Source organism: Diaporthe batatas, assembly GCF_019321695.1.
Source record: "Diaporthe batatas strain CRI 302-4 chromosome Unknown Contig00002, whole genome shotgun sequence".
In the NCBI taxonomy this organism is placed as follows: Eukaryota; Fungi; Ascomycota; class Sordariomycetes; order Diaporthales; family Diaporthaceae; genus Diaporthe; species Diaporthe batatas.
The window spans coordinates 2,760,840-2,781,329 of NW_025408549.1; the positions used below are offsets into that span (position 1 = coordinate 2,760,840).

A 20,490-nucleotide genomic window follows, 5' to 3' on the forward strand; every position below is an offset into this window, starting at 1 on the left:
TGCTTCACCAGCTTTTCCAAGATTGGGTTGCTGCGATTACCTGTCCATTTTAGTCCTGGCCGGCAGCATGCTCGCCCGGGTCTTGATCCATCCGCCCCGGCAGCCCGGCCCACCCTCCACCATCGTCTTCCTTCCACCCATCCAATTTCTTTCCCTGTATTGTCCAGTTGAAAGTAAGCGCAGATTGACATCTGCACCCAGCATGCACGTACCCACCCACTCACACCCACACTTGCTTGACCCAAGCAACGGCGGTCGGATCGCGGTACTTAGCGCGCATGGGGGAATCCCACCCACCCCAGAAATAGCACTGGCGGCCACTCATGAGGCTCAGACATGCCGGGTCTGACCTGCCTCCTACAGGCACAGCAGCGAGCAGCGAGCAGCGAGCAGCGAGCATCGGGCAAGAAAGCAAGCAAGCAGCCAAGCAGCGGTCGATCATTGTCTGTCTGGTCCTTGCGGATGATCTGGAACATGCCCCTTCTGGATGATGGATCCATCCCGCCCTCATGACGTTTCCCAGAGTAACAAGGGGGCCCGCTACCGCCGCCGCCGTTGCTCACCGTCGCCCATGTTATGTTGCGGCTACTGCCATCGTTCTGGTTCCGCCGCACATGTGCCATGCCATGTCCCCGTGGGAGGGGCGGCACGGTAACGCTGCGGATTGGGTGGCCGACGACATGGGTTCCGGGCTCGGTCCTGTACTATTATGTCGTGACACACACACACCCACACCCCTTCCCCGTGTGTGAGAGCTAGTCTCGCTGTCTCTTGCTGCGCGGCGCCTTTATATCGAGAGCGGCTCAGTGAATGCACGTCGGCGTCGTCTGCTTAAGCGAGTGGGACGTCATTTTACCCTGCCCTTGCCCTGCCCTGTCTGCCTGTCCTGGCTGCTGCGAGGTCCAGGCAGACCCTTGCGGCATGCAGCTTTGCTTCTCACTTGCTCCTCATTGTCCCTTTCTCCTTCTCTCCTTGTTATATGGTCCTCGAATGGGACGCCGCACGGTCTCGTGGCCCAGCCCGGTCGACCTTCTGATCATATTCCGGAAAGTCTATGTTGGTCCTGCTCAGCCTCCGCGGGCCTGTTTTCTGTCCCTTTTTACCTTTGTGTGGGTGTCTAGTATATACTATTACTTCATCTCTTCCTCCGCCTTGCAGGCCTCCCCGATGGGTCCCCTTGAGACACTCGTCTAACTTTCCCTCTATTCCCATCCTCTAATAATTTTTCCTATCTTGGGCTCCCTGTCGTCGGTTTTGTTTCCTTCCGGATGCCATAGGGCTGTTCTCGTTGTTTGATAGAAGGATTCCTCTCCCCAGTCCTTGTCCCAGCGTTCACCTCTGTTTCGGTGCCCAACCGGTACTCTGAAATATCCTTCTCCTTTGTTCTAGCCGCCGACTATCTGATTCATCAAATTTCCTTCTGTTGGTGTCTTCGAAAATCAAAACCTTCTAGACAATGCTGAGATGCCGGCCATCTCCTTAATACCGGTCTCCTTCTCAATAGGTTAGTCACACAGCCACCGTCCCCTTTGTCCTGCGTTCCCAAATCTCCCATCGCGCCACCGCCTCGCGTGGTGGGCGGGTACATGAAATCCACCAACCCCATCCCCGTTTTGGATGTCGAGCGGCTACCGGTTTGCCTCTGTTGCCGGCTTGGCCAGGTCTATGATCACCCGGTGGCGAGGTCGAGGTGAAGGGGGAGCTGCCTCTCAGCTCTGGTGTGATGTTTAACTCTCCTGGCCTCCTCGACTAACATGCGGACGCCGTCGTCGACGAGCAGATAGATGTTGTTACATAGAATGGCAGCCCGACGGGCAGGGCTGCTGCTATGGGCCACTACAGTACCTCTCATCGCGGTCAGGGCAGCCGAGACCGCATCGGCGTATTCTACGACAGGCCTCGACCTGGGATCTGATATCACAGCATTCGTACCATCCTGCGCCAGATCATGCGTCGAGTCGTTCATCGAGGTCAACTTCGACACCGACCTCTGTGGATCCTCACCTTCATTACAATGTCTCTGTTCACACACCGGCTCGACGGGATATACATTGGGGGAGGGCGCAGTTCAATGCATTGTAGCTGAGAACTCTATCAGAGCATGCGAGGGTATGAGTGCCGGATGTAAGTCTGGGGACATCCGGTGTAATCCCGAGTCAAATACAAGATGATGAGGCTGACTGACACCTTCAATAGCTGACACAGTCGCCAACGCATACACCATGTGTAATAATCAACCCAGTGCGGTATTGGCAACACACGCCACAATAATAGCAACACTGATCGTGCCTCCTACTGGCCCGGTCGTGGTGCCGAACCCGTCGCCGACGGCATCCAGGAGCTCGAACAGGAGCTCCTCGACAAGCTACATGACGCCTTCCGTCACCATGGAGCCCACATTGTCCACGAGACCTGTCTCCAGCCCTAGCTCCACATTCATCACAAGGACCAGCTCGTCCTTGTCTGCATCTTCCACCGCGGCTTCGAGCGCTACAGCCGCATCAGAGTCAAGCGAAACCGGCGCCGCAGCAGCAGCAGCCCCAACAAGGTTGTCAACGGCGCAGATCGGAGGCATAGCCGGTGGGGCTGTCGGAGCTGTGCTTATTGCGGGAGTCGTGGCGATCTGGTGTTTCACGCGCAGGCGGCGCGGGAAAGCAGTAACTGGTTTCTACCGGGTCAGAGACTCGTGGAGCCCACGGAGGAAAGACAGCCCGGAGATCTCGGCGCCGCAATATCGGGAGCCAAAGTCGATGTCCTTCACGAGGGCGCTGGCGCAGAGGGCTAACCGAGCCAGCGCCCGGCCTGATACTATCGGCCTTGCGATATCTCCCGAGGGCGCAGGCATGCCGGGAGCGGCAAGGCAACCCGGGGGGAGCATGGTCGCTGCGGCTGTGCCACCTGCGGCTCATCTTGCTCAGAGGCGGTCGCCTTCACCACCTCCCATTCCGGCCCTGTCACCCCTCCGGACGCAGGGCAACTTCAATTTCTTCTCTCCGCAGGGGCGGTCTACACCACAGGACCAGCAGACGAGCGCGGCGAAACCAGCACTGACCGTCGCCATCCCGCCGGCAAAACCCCAGCCGGCTAACCGTTCCAGCACCATGTCCAATAACCGCATGCCGTTCAGCGGTGGGCGCGACAGCGTCGTTACCGAGTTTGCCGAAGACGGAGAGACAAGCGCAGGACTCGGGTCGGCGCAGATATGGCGCCCTCCGAACACAGACCCGCAGTCGGCGTCAACATATTACGTCGCAGACAAATGGGGCAACTGGGTGCTTGGAGGCGGTTCAGGGCCCGAGGAGCACATTGTGGAGATGCCAACGCCCGTCTCCAAGACGGTGGCGGAGAGGGACGCCGAGCAAGACCGCGCGGTGCAGGAGAGCAACGCGGTCAAGGCGGCGGTCAAGGACCTGTCGTCCCCTACCCTGGGCGCACCAGCACCTGTGGCGGTCAGAGTCTCGAGGCCAGCTGGTGCGCCAGGCAGGCCGACCATCAGGCACGTCGCCCCCGAGAGTGGACGGCTGCCCATCAACACGAGGAGCTCGAGCGTGTATTCCAACTTCAGCATGAACTTCAGCCTGCCGCAGACCGTTCAGCCGGGGCCGAACAACCCCATGCCGAACCCCGACTCGTACTACGCGGCAAGCGGCGCCGGTGGCAAGCAGCAAGGGAGGGACCTCACTTCCTCGAGGCACAGGAGAGGGTCTAGCAGCGCTGGCGGGGCGACGAGGGACCGCACGAATACCATGATGTCGCAGGATTCAGCGACGACAATCGCGTCCTCGATTGGCAGCGAGGTTGGAGTGGACTCCTTCCCAGCACCCTCCCGCCAGTCGGCAGCGACCGAGCAGCAGGGCAGCCTGTCGCCTGTGGTCGAGTCACCCGGGCGATCACCAGTGTCCTATCCCAAGATCCCCAGGCCGCGCAGCAACGCCCCGCTGATGATGAAGCCGAAGCCCATGCAACATCCAGCCCTCCGGGTGGTCAACTCCACGCCCAACGACAGCCCGACCCTGGGCGTCGTCGACTCCCAGAAGCCAGTCCAGGTCGATGGTGGCCCCCAGGCCTCTGCCGCCGCCGCCGCGCCAGCCCAGGCACGGGTCTCGTACTACAACCCGCCGCCGCCCAGGAGGCACCCGAACCCGAACAGGAACCCGGGCCAGGTCCGGTCCGGGTCGCCCGAGACGCCGCCGGGCCAGCCGATCCCGCGGCCCCTGGCCGTGCCCAGCAACAGGCGCGACACGACCAAGTCGCCGCCGCTGCAGTCGTTCCAGCAGCACATCAACAACCGCTCCCAGCTGCCCTCGCAGTCTCACTCCCGCTACGGTCCCATGTCCGTGTACGACGCGTACTCGCGGCCCGAGTCGAACCTGCCGTCGCAGCAGCAGCAGCAGTACTATTACCAGCAACAGCAACAACAACAACAACCATCACAAGAATACCACTACCAGACCGAGCCCGGCGGGCCCTACTCCTTCTCCCCGGACCCCTCGCAGTCCGCCTCCCCGGCATCCGCGTCCCAGTCCCCCTCGGTCTCAAACACGACCCTCAGGACGACGGACAGCCAGTCCAGCCTGCTGGCCGCGAAGCGCCTAGGGCCCGAGCGCGCCGCCGCGCTGCAGATCGGCGGCGACTCGGCCGAGGCCCGGCAGGCGCGGTGGAGGCGGCGGACGTCTAGCCTCGGGGCCAGGGCCGGTGCCGATTACGACGGCGCCGCCGCTGCGCCGAGGGGCGTTGTGTACCGCCAGGCCGCTGCCGGCGCTGGTGGTGGTGGTGGCAAGAAGCCCAACAGCACCAGGGAGAGCGACGTCCCGCTGCCCGCCACGCCCGGGTGGAAGCCGCAGCTTACGCCCAAGCGGAGGGGGGACGATTTGTTCCTGAGCGTGCAGTGAGTTTGGATGGGTGGGTGGGTGTCTTTGTAAGAAATTGTAATATCAGATTTCTTTTCTGTTTGGTTTGGGGTTCGCTATTTCTCTCTCTCTCTCTGTCTTTCCTCTTTTTCTTCTTCTTCCTTCTCTTATATCCAGATCTGATCTTATGGCGTCGTGGGCGCAATGTTTGTGGGTATTTATCTATCATGCTGGGAGTTTCTTGGAGTTTCACAGGGAAGACACAAAAGAAGACAGCGGTGAATCTTGACTGCTGGGTGGTTTGGTTTATATGGCCTACTTACTACGACCACGGTGTTTATTCAGTGGATGGCCTGGCTGGCGTTTTTGGGGGGAAGTGTTTGGTCTACTACATTCTTTTTGGGGGCTTTCTACTTGATAGTCGACACATCTGAGATACCACACAAAATTGCATTGTCATATTCTCTACATCTATAATCCCGGTCTTGCTGTGCCTTCGCAGGGACGCACTTGTCTTCTGCGGTTTGTGTGCCTCCTTTTCTCGCTATTTGGTATCGAACAGCCTGAGATCAGCTTAGGGAAATATAGGCAGCCACCTCGGGGGGAAAAGACAGAGACGTGGGCGCGAACGAGCGTCTTCTGTCCTGCCCTGTCGGAGATGCGATACTAGATCAGTGATTAGATGTTGAGTGGCAGAGCACATGTGAGAGCGGAGAGGAAGCGCCAGCCCGATGTTCATTGACAAATAGACTATTTCGTTCGTCTCACAAGAAACAAACAGGACAGTAAGAGACACTCAGAAGCATACATGCACGCACGACACATCACGGGGACGGCCAAGACATGGTAAATGATATAGATATCAATGTCAATTTTCATTTTCACTTCGAATACCTAGGGACGCCTCAAACTCCGATGTGTCGACGCATGCCTTGGAAAGAGGAAGGGTTCAAGTACAAGGATCAATCATTTGGAAAAAAAATAAACCATGCATGCCGTTCGTTGCCCCCATTGCCACAGGTTGATGGAGGGAGGGTGTTCCTCCCACCGTTCCACCAACCAAGATAAAATATGAACGAAAAGCAAATACTGGCCAGAGGGCCGCGAAGCCAGATAGCCAGGTGATGGCGAAGTAATTAGGGGCGGTGTGTACACAGAAGGGTCTGGGCGCGCGCAACAGCAGGATTACGGCACGTAGGTTTCAGAGCTTGAGCCGGCTGCGGTGCGAGACGTCCGACTCGGCCCCGCAAGGAAGTCCCGGACGCTAACCTGTCTGCTAGGAGCACTCGAGGCCGAGGAGGCAGCAGGACTGCGCGCCCGCTGTTTCCCCTTGGATGCCATCGACGATGGGGTATCAGTAGCAGGAGAGGCCGCAAGGAGAGGCCGGCAGATATCAGGTGGTACCTTGAGCCCGATCCCGCGGGCCTCCTAGGCACCGCCTGACGTCCCGAGGTCGCGCCCGCTGGCCATGGCCGCCGCTGAGCCGGCTGGATGTTTTGAGGACTGAACATTGTTCCATGAAAGGTACGTGTGGTCGCCAAGTTTCCTGTACATGCCCGGTTAGCATTGGCATTCAATATGCTGTTGACGCCCGCGAGATATCGCGTGCGTGAGCGTGAGCGTGAGCGTGAGCGTGAGCGTGAGCGGGCTGACCTTGGCTTAAGCAAGTGCGTCACGGTGAAAATAGCACCGAGGAGGATGCAAATCCCACCCACGACCAAGTATGCGATTCCTAGGAACGGGTTTCTGCCACCCATGACAGTCCTGGTGCTGAGGACAATGGACTTGGTGCCCTTGTAGACGTCCGCAGGGAACCCTGGCGTTTGGAGTTAGTATCCATACACTACATCGAATGTGTATCAAGGGAGGCGGAACACTCACAGTGAATGATGTCCACCTGGTATTGTCCCTTTTCCATCTTCTGGGTGTCGTTCCTCATGTACAGCTTGCTGAAAGTCGGCAGGCCGGCCGTGCGCATCCAGACCATGAAGTGCTCGTCATCTCCTAGGTTCGGAGGGGGGTTGCTTTCGGTATAGCCATTGGGATACCGCACCCTCCAGTTGAGTGGAACAGCAATCTCGTCCAGTTTGGTCTCGGAAGAGATGTTCTTGAACAGGTCCTTGTCGGAATTCCAGGCAATGCCCTTCTCGGTCATGTTATAAGGCACTTCGTCATTGCCCACGGAGAACGGGCTGTAGAAGGTGTCATTGAAGACGGAATTGGCGATCAGGCCGCAGGGATAGAATGGCTTGCCGGAGATTTCCTCCGTCTTAAGAGGCTCACACGAGGAACTGGCGACCTGGGCCGTGGTGACCTTGGTACCAGCCAATTGTTTATCGTAGAAGCTGTTGACATAGCGGCGATGGTTTTGGTAGAAGTTTGTAAGCTGGTAGTAGAAGAGCACAGGCGGGCCCATGTCCTCGGGTATTGTGAACTGGATCATGCATTTCTGGGTCGGGGTGGGGACACCGTCGAAGGTGACGTTAATATCCTCGCGCTGCCACTGAGCCTGGATGTCGCTGTTGTTCTTGAACTGGGTGAAGACGTTATCGGAGGGCACGGCGTCGAAGGTGGTGTTACTGGCATCCTTGTAGCACGTCGTGTAGTCGATGGAGATCTCTTGGACTTGCGAGCTGGCATACAGGAGTAGGCCACCTATGGGGGCGAAGATGATGCCGATGGAGAAGAAGAGGGGGAGGACGGTCTTTGGCGTGAGGATTGGTCTATTGCGCTGGTCAGCGCTGGGTGGCAGGGAGGCCGGGTCATGATGGTGGTCGTCGACTTACTGCCATGCCTTGAGCCGCTGCTGTCGAAAGGCAGTGTCTGTTGGTTGACACGGTCATCAGCGTCATGTCATCTCCCGGCAGAGGGCGTAGAACATAGGGCGTCCCATCGTTCCCATCACCCCACTGAGGACGGTGGTATTGTGGGTTGACTGGTACCGCTGTCCTCGTGGCTCATGGCTCATGGTGCGGGTGCGGGCGCAGGCGCGGGTGCGCCGGGTGGGACTCACTGGCTGGCCTGCGGCTCTTCTTCTTATCGTTGGACTTGCTCCCGGAATCCTGGGAGGCGATCGAGTCGGTATGGCCGACTCTAGTCGGTGAATCGGCCATGTTGATGGATAACAGCGTCGACGGGGTCGGTGTGGGATGTGGGATGCAACTAAAGGGAAAAAAAGAGAGTGTCGGTCAGGTCGGTCGGGTCGAATGCGATGACATGGGCGTGTACGGGACAGACGGGGACGGGACGTGCATCCGCTCTTTGACGAGACGGCGCTGGAGAGGGTCCGAATCCCAGTGGCAGTGGCAGTGGCAGTGGGCAGCGGCAGCCTTCGCCTGCTCGCAGGAGTGTTGCTGGAGCGCTGCAGGATCCGACCAACCTCTAGCGTAAGATTGTGGCTTGGCCCTCATCAGTCACAAGCGCTGCAGAGCGAACCAAGGAGGCGCAGCTGGCTTGGTAGAGAGACATGCGAGTCTCTGGGTGTTGGGGGGGGGGGGGGGAGGTTGTTCGCTTACATAATCATCTCGGCTGGGTCGGGCCCAAGCGGGCAGCACCATTGGCAGTACGGAGTGCTATTATTACTATGCTGCAGACTGCAGTAATAAGTGCGGCTGTGAGCTTGCATATACTATTACCTGGCTTATGATGCCCATACTCGACACAGCTGAACTTGGGGTTCGGCAAAGGTGAGTCAAACCCAAACTTTGGCTTGCAGAGAGGTGCTTGGATATTGACTGACGTATTCTACAGACAGCTCGGGCAGTGGGGTGGCATTGCGCCCGGGAGCATCAGCAATACCACCAGGCTGCATTGGCCGAAGAATAGCCACCAAGACAGACAGTCCCTGAGTCCCTGGATCGTACCCGTACCCGTACCCACGCCGGGGGGCAACTCATTGACGAGCCTGCCTGCCAGCTGCAAATGTTTAAGTCGCGAAGCTTTTGCCACCTTGCCTCTGGCCAGTCTTGTCTTGCCCGGTAGCCAATCTCAGCCATGCCTCCGAGTCAGACCCAGTAGTTGGCGTCACCCTGCTGTGCAGGATGCGACTACGGACAGGACAGCTGCTACAGAAGGGTTACAAGGCAAGAAAGGTTGCCAGCTGTCTCTGCGCTCGTCTTTGTCAGGGTCTAGTCTACTGGCGTGCTTGCAGGCTCAGCAGCAAGCAGTCAGTCGGTCAGTCGGTCAGCCATCATGCCGGGTCATCCGGCCATTTCGGGTTACAGTCCCCCGTCAACGAAGAAAAGCAACTGGGACAGTTGGACAGTTGACGACGTCTAATTCCATGTAACATGGTGATCGGAAACCGACGCCAGCCCGGCAGACAACGCTCCTTCACACGTCTCCCCCGGCCAGATCTCATTGACAAGACGATGAGGGGGAGAAAAAAATTCAAAACCTCGTACTGACTGGGCGCGCCGAAACAGCGGTCATTGCGATGACAGGCATAAAGGAGGCGGCGAGGAATGAGTGGACCTCCAACGTCAGATGCTGCATCAGCCGGGCAGCCGAGTGTCGGGCGCTGCATACTCTTACCTAGGTACGGTACAGTGCGTACCCAGGTACCTACCTGGGTAGTTTGTCCACAACCCGGTAACACGATATTGTACCTGCTGGCCAGCTAGCTAGGGTCAGTAAAATGCAGGAGGCGCAATGGGCAGCGCTCATGTCTGGCGTATTTGTGACAAGAATCCCCACGAGGGCGGCGAGGCAATACGGGCGACATGGGGAAAAGCGGACGAACCGCGGTCGGGGATTAAATGGTGACATGACATGGAAATAAATGGAAATGATTGGGGTCGTGATAAGAGATGGGACGGCTTGTTTGAGGCTGCGAGATTGGTAGGAGGGCTGGGAGGGCTGGGAGGGCTGGATGCAGGTCCACGGGTTCGGTGGCGAGCTGCAACAGAAGCCTGAGAGAAGCTCGAGAAGCTCGAGGAAGCACCTCTCGCAGGCTTCGGTCCCCTTCGCTGGGCGGGAGGCCAGGGGGCCAGGGGGGCCAGGGAGCTTGGGGCTTGCAAGGGCTTTGTTGTCGGGCTTGGGCCGCCAGCCAGGGCCCAGGGCCCAGGGCACCACAGGGCATTGGGCCATTGGCAGGCCATGCGCCCGTGGGCAGTCAGGCCGAGGGCGGCCCCAGTCCACCACCTGGCAGCAGCGCGGCAGAGGGCCACCCGCTGATCTGTGCCCCTTCTTCTAGAAGGCTTCCAAGGGTTCGATTCGACGACGGGAAGGGCGAAAGAGGGGCAGCGCTAGGACAGACAGCTGCGGAAGGTGCGTATGCTGGCCCCTGCTCGGCCGCGGATGGCAGGAGGCCAAGCCCGGCAGCCGGCTTTCATGTGCCCTTTCTGGCCTCTGCCCTCCAGCCCTTGAGGGGACCCCTGGGCCCATGCTCGTCCTCCCGGGCGAGGGGGGGTTCGGTCACCCTCTAACCCCCCTCCCGCGGGGTCACCACCGTTTCCTGATGCACGGCTACCTCGACGGTACGTGTGGGACGGGGCAGCACGGCCATGCCAGGTGACATCTTTGCTGCTCTTGTCCCCCACTTGATTGCCTTGCCCTGCCAAACTCGGGCAGAGCGAGCCAAAGCTCCCTCGCCAGTTCCACGCTCAATCTCCTGGCAGTCATTTGAATCTAATTGCGACTGCTCTGACCTGCGTGCCAGTGAAGCTATTGTTGTACGGTTGGTTGTACGGAGTACCTGCCCACCAGATCTGCCCTGTCTTGGTCTGCAAAGCTCTGTCCTGCTCTACTTTGGGCCCTGCCCCGGCCTGGCCTTGGCTCTCTCTCGCTGCCTCTTTCCCTCTCACACACTCAGAGGTACACACACACACACCCTCTTCCCTTCTCACCGACCTCGTCTCGAGACTTCCCTCCCTCTATCCCCGTCCGGACCACCCCCCTAGCCCGCCTTTGGTCTCCAGTCTCCAGTCTCCATTCTCCAGTTTCCAGTCTCCAGTCTCGGCTCTCCTCCTCCCTGGGTCACCACGCAGTACCCATTCCTTCCTTTCTCACCTCGCCTTTGACCTCCCCCCCAGCCCGACCGTGAACTGCCTGCTAGGCCACATACTAGCTCGACCCGGCTGCCGACGTCAAAGCTGAGCTGCTCAGATCGGCCCTCTCCTCCAGCTCAACAACATCCAGCCCTATCCCACCACCCCCCGTCGCCCTTCGCTCCACAATCTTGTTCTGCCACGGTTGTCTGTCTTCTTCCGAATAGCTTCCTGGTCCTTCAATTCCGTCTCGATCAGCGCATCCGGGCCTGAGCAATCATACCAATCATCCCACGCCAATCATCACGGTGTCCCCGATATTGCCTATAACACTCCGTTATTGGCATACACGACGCCCGTTACCGTGCTCGCCTGCTCGCCTGCTTGCCCTGCCTGCTTGCCTGCCTTACCGGGCCCGACCCCCCGACTCAGTCCCCTACCCAAACGTCGCCTCCTCCCTTTTAAGCTCGACGTCTGCTTCCTCAACCCACAACCTCCTGTGCTGCCGGCGCTCCTCTTTTCGCAGTCAATACTCCTTCTTGACTTGTTTGTTTCTTGTTACCCATTCGCTTTGTATTCACTCAGTCGCGGCCGCTCTCCATCTGGTAAGTCCATGCGACAGCTCAGCTTTCTGGCCCTCGGTCGGCCGCAGTACCACAGATCCCCCAGGCCAGCACGGGTCTCCCTTGACGCCACTCCTGCACACTGACTTGCGCGCCTCTCCATCACGTTGCGCTTTGACTCTGCGGCTTGCATGCGAGGAACCTACCTGTCGGTTCTCGCAGCTGCACTGCCTTGAGCTTCTTTGACTGCTCAGGGTTGCGGGCTCTTTGAGCTGGCCTGGGCCCCTCCCCACCCCCCCCCCAATCTGCTTCAGCCCAACATGTCTCAACACCCTTGCGCTCTTCCTGCCGCCTCACAGCCCACCACGAGTTTGCTCTGCGGCACTCGTGCTCAACGTGCAGCCTGTCGATGCTAACGTGTCAAAGCAGCCTTGTCATAGTAGACGCCACAAGACCCCACTCAAAATTAGCTGAAAGGTACGGACAAGAACCCCCTTCTTGACCTAGCCCAGTATATCGGACCCATCACAAGGACCACCGCCGGGGCAGGCCCAGCAACAGCCGCTCTTATTAGGGCCCATGCACCCTCTCCTGTTTTAAACAAGTCCCTTTCCTCTGATTTGTTTTGTGTTTCGCAGCTTGCTTTAGGTCGTTTGCAACATGACTCTCCCGGTTGCTTACACGAACGAGATACAGGATTTGAACAGCCAAGTGCTGCGATCCAAACCCCGAGATATCCTGCAGTTCTGCTGTGATCACTTTGCCAGTCGGCTGGCCTCGGAACGCAAGAAGAAACTGTCCCAAGACACGCCCAACAAGCGCCTCAAGTTAGACAAAAGTAGACCACTCGCCATGTCGAGCAGCTTCACCAGCCCCTTTGGGGCCCACACAAACCCCTTCGGTTCCAACGAGGGCAGCATGATGCAGAGGGTCATGGAGGAGGAGGAGGAGAACGACACCGTTACCTCGCCCACGACTGGTACCTTCAACTTCAACTCAGGCTCCATGTTTAGCGGCCCATTTGGCGGCGATGGCAGCTCCGACCCCCCCTCCTCGCTGCGCAGTCCGCCCAACCCCGAGAACTTTCCGGCGCAGTACAACTTTGGCCGTCGAACCTCCGTCTCGGCCGAGTCCCTCAAGCCCGTCGCGGATAACAACGACAACTGGCAGCCCCCGGTGTACCCCAAGTCGGAGGAACAACAGACAAGGCTCACAAATTCGATTGCCAAGAACTTCCTGTTCAGCCACATGGACGACGAGCAAAAGGCCCAGGTCCTAGGAGCGATGCAGGAGAAGCCAATCCCGGCAAAGGACATTAAAGTACGTTCCTCTGAGACTGCTTTGCTGGTTGATGCAGTTCACGGACATGTTTGGTTGACCATGATATCAGGTTATTACCCAGGGCGACGCTGGGGACTACTTCTACGTCGTCGAGAAGGGAACTTTTAACGTCTTTGTAAACTCGTCTGGAGTTCAACAGCCCGGCCCCGACGGCCTTGGGACACAGGTCGGCAGCATCGAGGCAGGGGGTTCCTTTGGCGAGCTTGCCCTCATGTACAATGCGCCCCGTGCCGCCACTATAATCTCAGCCGAGGCAAACTGCATGCTCTGGGCCTTGGACCGACTGACCTTCCGCCGGATCCTGATGGAGTCCACGTTCCAGCGCCGGCGCATGTACGAGAGCTTCCTGGAGGAGGTGCCGCTGCTCAAGACGCTCACGTCGTACGAACGATCCAAGATCGCCGATGCCCTCGAGACCCAGAAGTACCCACCGGGGACTGCCGTAATCAAGGAGGGCGACCCAGGCTACGATTTCTACCTGCTCGAGAGCGGTGAATGCGACGCATACAAGGATGGTGTCCACAAGGAAAGGATCAACCTCCGGCACTACGAGAAGGGCGACTTCTTTGGTGAGCTGGCGCTGCTCAACGACGCGCCCCGCGCGGCCACGGTGATCAGCGTGACAGAAGTCAAGGTTGCCAAGCTTGGCAAGAACGCCTTCAACCGCCTGCTGGGCCCGGTTGAGAGTATCATGAGAAGAACAAAGTACGAAGATGTCAAGTCCGGTGTTGAAGATGTGGACCCGCTCCAGTCGGCGTAGCCAGCTACGGCCTCTTTCCTGGACCTGGAATCCGGACACGGACAAGATCACTAACATGGCCTGATTCACGACAGATCTGGAAGCATGTCCCGACCCAACTCCCGAAGAAACACGACGGAATGCGGCCTTTCGCGCGGAACCTCGAGGATGCGGGCCTGGACGACGGACGGACAACTGGTGGAGGCTTGAACGACGGTACGGTATGTATGGACGCAACGCAAGTGCAAGCAGAGGCTTGAACCGGGGAGGGTTTGGATGTGGGACGGACCACACTGGATGCTGGAGTTCGGCTACAACGGCGTTTTTGCGGGTGACGGCATTATCGACTGGCAGACAAGAACACTTTACCTCTTTCCTTCGCTAGCCTATCGTGTTAGGAGATTATTGTTTTGTTTTTTGGAACATCAGATACCTATGGAACAGAAAAAGACGAGTGCTGCGGTAGGGCGCTGCTCCGGAATTATAACACCTTCATTAATATCACCAAACGCTGGTGCAGTCGTGCAACAAGACATGGGGAAATTCGTGCTCGGCTCCGACTCTGCCACCAATTTGTGATGTGCATATATATATATACCATGCGGTGATGCCCTCTAGTACAACGCGTGTAGAGACGCCATATCTGTCTGGCACGAGCTTGTTCCAAATCCTTTTTGGGCAGTTTCTATCATCCTTCGAACACTGGCTTCTAGAACCATGAACGAGCCAAGATTGCTATTGAGAGCACGCCTCAGAGCTCATCAATATACATACGAGGGTGCTGCTGCTTGTGTCCTGGCTCTGGTAGGATCCTGGCTCTGGAAGGATTCTGTACTCAGGACACAGATGATCCATGTCGGCCACACTGAGGACAATCCGTCCTCTCCGCCGAAGCCTTGCCCGTCGCAAACTAATTGGTGTCAAACCAAAATTCGTCCTCTCTCTCTCTCTCTCACCACTTCAAGCCTCCGCTGGCTGCTGCTGGCCGCCCTCCCGAGCGGCCGCCCTCTCCCTCATGATGGCATCGACCTCCCTCCGCAGGCCCTCGGCAGCGACCTCTGCCTCAAGCACGCGGCCGACGCCCTTGCGCCAGGCCTCGTCGAGCCCCGTGATCTCGCCGCCGCTGTCGCGCTGCAGCCTCTGCCGGCGCAGCGTGACGAGGTCGATGGCGCGGCGGGCGGCGGCGACCTCGCGCTCGAGGGCGCGCAGCTCCGCCTCGAGGTGCCAGTTGCCCACGAGCCACGCGTTCTTTCCGTGGCTGTCGAGCAGCGCGAGGTGCTGGCGCCGCGCGGAGAGGTACGAGGCCGCCGTGTAGGCCTGGCGGAGGGCGGCCTCGAGGGCGTCGCGGTCGGCGTCGCCGTCCTCGGGGAGGTCGGGCAGCTCGTAGCGCGAGAGGTCGATCGCCGCCAGGGGGGCTGGTTTTGAGGGGTCCGCGCTCGAGGCTATGCGGTCCAGCTCCGACTGGATCAGGGGGCTGAAGGTGGGCTCTGCCGGCGGCGGGAGGAGGGCGTGGTGCGGGTCGTCTGGGACTGTGGCGCGCTCTGCTGCTATGAGGGCTTCTGCTGCCTCGCGCTCTGGTTTTGTGGGTTCTGGGTCGACATCTGGGGGGTGGGGGGTTGGTTGTTAGTATGCCTTTTTTGGGGGATCTGTTGCGAATGGGGTTGGTCTGAGAGAGAAGGAGGCTGTCGTCGTTCGGGAGATGATGGCAGGGGCTTTTTGCTTACAGGGGAGTGACTCGTGGACTGTCGTTATTGAGGGCATGGTGGGCAACTGGTCTGAGGATCTGTCCTTGAGTAACTGCGGCCAATTGCTGTTCTCATGTGCTAGCAGTTGCAGTTGTCGTGGATTGGGTTGTCGCGAAGTTGTGACGGGCTGTAGTGTGGAATGGTTGTTTGCTAGTGGAGTCGCAGTGGACCTGTGTGGTCGGCACCCTGCTTCCCAGCAAGGAGCCCCTGTCCCTGCTCGCAGGCAGGTGGGGGCCAAATGACGGACAGCCAAACTCACCCTGAACCAAACCAACCACTGCAGATAGCCATATTACAACAACATAGCTGCATGCAGAGCAATAAACATTCCTTGTCGTTTTCAATGGATTGTGGTAATATAAGCTTTCTGATGTCATCTGGTCATGTTAAACTCTGCCGTCGTTACGTTGGGGCTTCCAATGCGGATCTCACAACATTGTCGTTGAACCAATTCCGCTTTGCGACCATAGACAAACCCGTTCACATGCCTTGTATCGGGACTAGACAAGAGCTATTGTGAAATATTATGTACCTCTCACCGCTACAGCCTTAGATAGGGTTTGATTTGAATCTGCAGGGATGTGGAAGACAGAGCCTAGCCTCTCATGATATCAATACGAGCACGGTTTGAGGTCTTGATGGGCTCCCAGAGGCTCAGCAGGGATGCTTGCTGTGACGGGAGGCTGATATTGGTGGGGCTTGAACAGCCACAGTGTCCATGTTCATTCTGATTCCATTGCCTACAAAGAGAATAACATCACAAATACCACGGCAGTCCAGCTGGCGTTGGCAAGCGGTTCAGACGCCACTGCGTCAGGATATGTGTCTTTAAGACATCTGGACCAATTCGGTAGTAGTGGCTGCCAGTCTCTGAGCTGAAACGCAAATGAGAGCTGACACTTGCAGAATTCAAGACGGCCAAAGTTGTGATGCCCATCAATTACAAGGTTGCAAGCAATGGCTTCTTCCTCGCGGGCTACGAGCCTCCTCATTTCGCAAGACATCATCTGCGTTCGCTCTGTCATTAGCCATGGATGTTGACAATTATCACTTTCCTGACCAGCTCCTCGTTCTGTTTCAAACTCCGTTCTCCATGTACTGTGGTATTCCAAATTTTCTCTTCCACAGAGACATCAGCGAGTATTCCTAGCGGCAAAGCTGGGGGCCGTTCTGTTGAGTCATGAGCTAGCACAGCCTTGACCCCGGGTCCGAGATTCATAATATTCTTGCACATGTACTCCTTTGAGACACAGGCAATCTGCGGCTTGTGCTCCACATGCACAAGATTCCCGCTCTCACGTGTAACTGTGTGTAATATCGTTTCAAACGATCTAGATCCTAGAAGCTGTGTGGAAATGCACGGAGAGCTCGACGCTTCATGAATAGTGCAGTCTCATCGAATAATATTTGCCTTGCCAGAACCCCTTCTAAAAGATATATCTCCCAGCTGTACCGGGCTCAACAGCCTGGCCCCTTTGATACGCCAATCTCTCAGAAATTCGGCACCGCATCTCATGTGTTGGCCTTGTTGTGAGCCTTTCATGGGGTACGAAGACACACCTCGATATCATCGCAGGTGCTTGTGTCTCAACTTTGGAACATGGCTTGGTTCAGTTGTGGCATGATGAACAAATTGTATGTCCGTTCGGGCTGCTAATAAGTTATCCAAGCCACCAATTCGAGCACGAGATCACTAGTAACAAAGCAGTTGTCTTAATACGATGGCACACCACTGCCTTTTCCCTGCTTCGTTATTCCAATGGTCTCGGAGCACATTTTCCAATATGGTGTTTGTTCACGGTAAGTATTATGTCAATACGCTCAGCCCAGAGCTACCTGTAGTTGACACAGAAGACAACTTTGGTGTACGAATTTCATTGAACTAGTCGTGAGACATCGTACGCCTTACCTTTATGTGCACCAAATCTCCCTTCCCGTTCGAGTCACCCGATTCCCACCTAGACCGGCACGCATGTAAGTAATTAAATGTATGTTGTTGTCCTCGGTGTCCTCGCTCAGGCTTGGGATACAATCTGTTCAAGTTAAGTACCTCTGCTTTCTTGGGACTTTACATCCCTCATCTGCTCAAGGGTCTCCCGTAAATCTTGTCACGATGCGAGCCATATCCTCTCCCAGTCGTATACTGGCTTCCTTGCTCCCTGCTCTCTTATTGTCGTCTTTGTCCTCGGTCCAAGGATCGGCCATACCAAATGGCGAGAGGCGCCCACAGTCTTCATGCCGCCACACAAAAGTTGCGATCTTGTGAGAATAGTTCTTCATGCTGTCATACAAGCTTGAGAGGGACTCGAGGCTAAAGTCAAGAGTGAAGAGGAGCGGGCATCGCGGGAATTACCGCCGCTGTGAGTTTTGAAGCTTTAGGCTCATACATCTGTAGATAGCAGACTCCGTGTGAATGACCCCGTATGCTGATACGTTTGTTCTTTCATTCTAGCAAGCCTTGTCCAATCAGTCTATCACGGACTTCCTCATCGTGGAGTATCAGAGTGAGATTGGCGGACGAGTCCACCACGCCGATTTTGGAAAGGGTGCAGACGGCAACCCACTTCTGGTTGAATACGGTGCGAACTGGATTCAAGGCCTGGGCACTGAAGACGGCCCAGAGAACCCAATCTGGACATTGGTAGGAACCGCTTCCCCACGAGCCACGGAGCGCCCCTGGCCACTGACAAATCTTGTGGTTTAGGAGAAGAAATGGAACATTTCGAGTCGAGAGTCCAACTTCTCTCGGATCCTCACGTACAATCAGTCTGGTCTGTCAGACTTCGAATCCGAGATAGAGGAGTATGAGAATGCCTTCTTCCGCATGACACAGGAAGCTGGCGAGCTTCTCACAGACAATATCCAGGACAAGACAATCCGTGAGGGCCTTGTGCATGTCGGCTGGCAGCCAGACCAGCGCGACGACCCAGCCGCAGCTGACGCCGTCGAGTGGTGGCTCTACGATGGCGAGCAGGCATACACGCCCGAGGAGACGAGCCTCGTATTCAACTCGGTTGGTATTATCCTGCCGTTGGAACCCTCAACCATTTGCTCTGGTCAGCCTATTTCTAATAGTGGAATCATAGGCGGTGAACAATTTCACTTTCCTACAGTACAGTGGCAAGAACAACTTCGTGATTGATCAACGCGGTCACAACACCTGGATCAAGGGTGAAGCATCAACATTCCTAGATGAAGACGATCCACGTCTTCTCTTGAACACCATAGTCAACAAAATTGAGTATTCAGACGAGGGCGTAGAAGTCACCATGGAGGACGGATCTTGTATCTCTGCCGACTACGCCGTCTGCACTTTCAGCCTTGGTGTTTTACAGCATGAATCAGCGGTAGAGTTTGATCCTCTGCTGCCAGATTGGAAGAAGACGTCCATTGACATGTTTAACATTGGCACATACACGAAGATATTCATGCAGTTCTCGGAGAGATTCTGGCCTGACGACACTGAGTTCTTTCTGTACGTCTCCGCCCAACTCCACCAGAGCCCTGGAGTCCCCTGCTCCTTCGATCATCAAGTTCTAACATCCAAACAAGCTACGCTGACCCAGTCCAACGAGGCTGGTACCCCATCTGGCAATCCCTCGACCTCGAGGGCTTCTTCCCGGGCTCCCACGTCCTCTTCACCACCGTCACGGAGCGCGAGTCAAAGCGGGTGGAACGCATGACCGACGACCAGACACTCGCCGAGACGATGGACGTACTGCGCGCCATGTTCCCAAACGCCACGGTGCCCGAGCCGACCGCCTTTGCCTACCCGAGATGGGGTACCGTCCCCTGGTCATACGGCTCCTTCTCGTGCTGGCCCGCGGGCACCACGCTCGAGATGCACGAGAACCTCCGCGCCAACGTCGGCAGGCTGTGGTTCGCGGGCGAGCACACCAGCTCCACTTACTTTGGGTACATGCAGGGGGCGTGGTTCGAGGGCCGTGATGCTGGTGAGAGGATTGCAGGGCTGATTCACGGCGGGTGTATCGGTGATGCGCCTACGGGCGGTGCTTCGAGGGGTGGGGGGGATTGTGGTGAGAGGGTCTGGTATCAGAAGTTGCATGGAACTACTGAGTTGGACGAGTATAATGTCCAGAACGGGTGGGATGGGACGAGCTTCCAGACAAATGGGCTAGATGAGGAGTGAATGGGCTTAGTATTGTAGGCCCAGTATTGTGGGCTAGGTTATCTTGATTGCAAAATATCATAATCATTGAAGACAAATCTCAACTATATGGGCCTCATAGTACGGCATTAACGATTGAAAAATCAAAAGACAAATATGATGGCGCAGCGGCGCTTAATGAATCCCAGACCAGTTTCCCCTAGTCATCTCGGTCATTCTTTCGACCCCGTGCAATCCACATTCAGACAGGTTGAACTCAACCGTGCCAATCTCATCAAAACCATGCTTTTGGTACAAGCGCCGTCCTTGTTCCGAAGCCTGCAGATAGCACGGGATGCCGGTTGTCTCTGAAAGTCCTACTCCCCACCGGATCAACATGCTGCCAGCTCCGCGTCGCCTGTGCTGCCGTGCTGTGACGAGTAGGGCCAGGACTTTGTTTTTCCTACTGTGAGCTCTGATGTCTCGTGCGCCGGAGTCGTCGGGCTGGACTCACGCAGGTGCGGGTACTTTCCCTTGTCCCGATTCCGAGTACAAAAGTAGTCGTGCGCAACGTCCCTTAGGCGCCCGAACTCGTCGACGGTCCTGGTAGATTCCTCCATGGGTTGGCTGAGCTGTTCCAGATCCGGGCGTCCCTTTTCGTAGACCTCCCATTTGGCATAGGCCATCACCTCATGCTCGTCGTCAGTGTCCACTACCTTCAGGTGGTGTATGTGAGGGTTTGACTCGATATCTCGGTGGATCGTGGCTTCCTGGTCTTCCGAGAATCCGGGGTACGGAGGCGGGCGTCCGATGACGAGGGATCCCAGGCTATCGATGCGGATACGAACGCATTGGGGTACGTCTGCGTGCTCTACTGGCCTGACCACCAGCATCTTGCAAATCAAAGTCTGAAAAGGAGAAATGATAGCTGTGCAAGGGCGATGTCAAGGACCCTGACCGTGGTCTACTGGGCCTCGGTTGGCTTATACGGGCGCGAACAAGGTTCGAATAAGGCGTGCAGTAGCGCCATGTACAACTAGACATGGCCTATCCACATCGGCCAGCGGTCGAATCGGGGCGTCTCCAGGCACCCGAAACGGGACAGGGATGGTCGCCCGTTGTCACTGCCGTTGCAGCCATGACCGCATCCCTAATTT

At 57.1% G+C, this 20,490-nt stretch overlaps 5 protein-coding genes across 5 annotated transcripts; 3 read left to right on the top strand and 2 right to left on the bottom strand.

Moving 5' to 3' along the window:
* The first annotated feature begins 849 nt into the window (after positions 1–849).
* Positions 850–5,320, top strand: KVR01_001821 (uncharacterized protein). Its single transcript, XM_044786310.1, has 3 exons — positions 850–1,504; positions 1,781–2,124; positions 2,197–5,320. Exons 2-3 carry the CDS (start codon positions 1,785–1,787, stop codon positions 4,890–4,892), a joined length of 3,036 nt encoding a protein of 1,011 aa, XP_044649776.1. The 5' UTR covers positions 850–1,504; positions 1,781–1,784; the 3' UTR covers positions 4,893–5,320.
* Positions 5,321–5,360: 40 nt separating this feature from the next.
* Positions 5,361–8,585, bottom strand: KVR01_001606 (uncharacterized protein). The gene is made up of 6 exons (XM_044792727.1): positions 8,366–8,585; positions 7,864–8,248; positions 7,637–7,673; positions 6,732–7,573; positions 6,504–6,666; positions 5,361–6,396 (listed from the first exon to the last, which is right to left on the bottom strand). The coding sequence occupies exons 2-6, from the start codon at positions 7,961–7,963 to the stop codon at positions 6,279–6,281; spliced, it is 1,260 nt and encodes a 419-aa protein (XP_044649561.1). The 5' UTR covers positions 7,964–8,248; positions 8,366–8,585; the 3' UTR covers positions 5,361–6,278.
* Positions 8,586–9,721: 1,136 nt separating this feature from the next.
* Positions 9,722–13,986, top strand: KVR01_001883 (uncharacterized protein). The gene is made up of 4 exons (XM_044787836.1): positions 9,722–11,442; positions 11,830–12,720; positions 12,791–13,446; positions 13,576–13,986. The coding sequence occupies exons 2-4, from the start codon at positions 12,061–12,063 to the stop codon at positions 13,688–13,690; spliced, it is 1,431 nt and encodes a 476-aa protein (XP_044649838.1). The 5' UTR covers positions 9,722–11,442; positions 11,830–12,060; the 3' UTR covers positions 13,691–13,986.
* Positions 13,966–15,506, bottom strand: KVR01_001505 (uncharacterized protein). The gene is made up of 2 exons (XM_044784386.1): positions 15,205–15,506; positions 13,966–15,081 (listed from the first exon to the last, which is right to left on the bottom strand). Exons 1-2 carry the CDS (start codon positions 15,239–15,241, stop codon positions 14,441–14,443), a joined length of 678 nt encoding a protein of 225 aa, XP_044649460.1. The 5' UTR covers positions 15,242–15,506; the 3' UTR covers positions 13,966–14,440.
* Positions 15,507–17,215: 1,709 nt separating this feature from the next.
* KVR01_001160 (uncharacterized protein) lies at positions 17,216–19,375 on the top strand (the record flags this gene model as incomplete). Its single annotated transcript, XM_044794664.1, has 5 exons — positions 17,216–17,230; positions 17,678–17,866; positions 17,930–18,238; positions 18,312–18,700; positions 18,778–19,375. The coding sequence occupies 5 exons, from the start codon at positions 17,216–17,218 to the stop codon at positions 19,373–19,375; spliced, it is 1,500 nt and encodes a 499-aa protein (XP_044649115.1).
* Between the last annotated feature and the right edge of the window lie 1,115 nt (positions 19,376–20,490).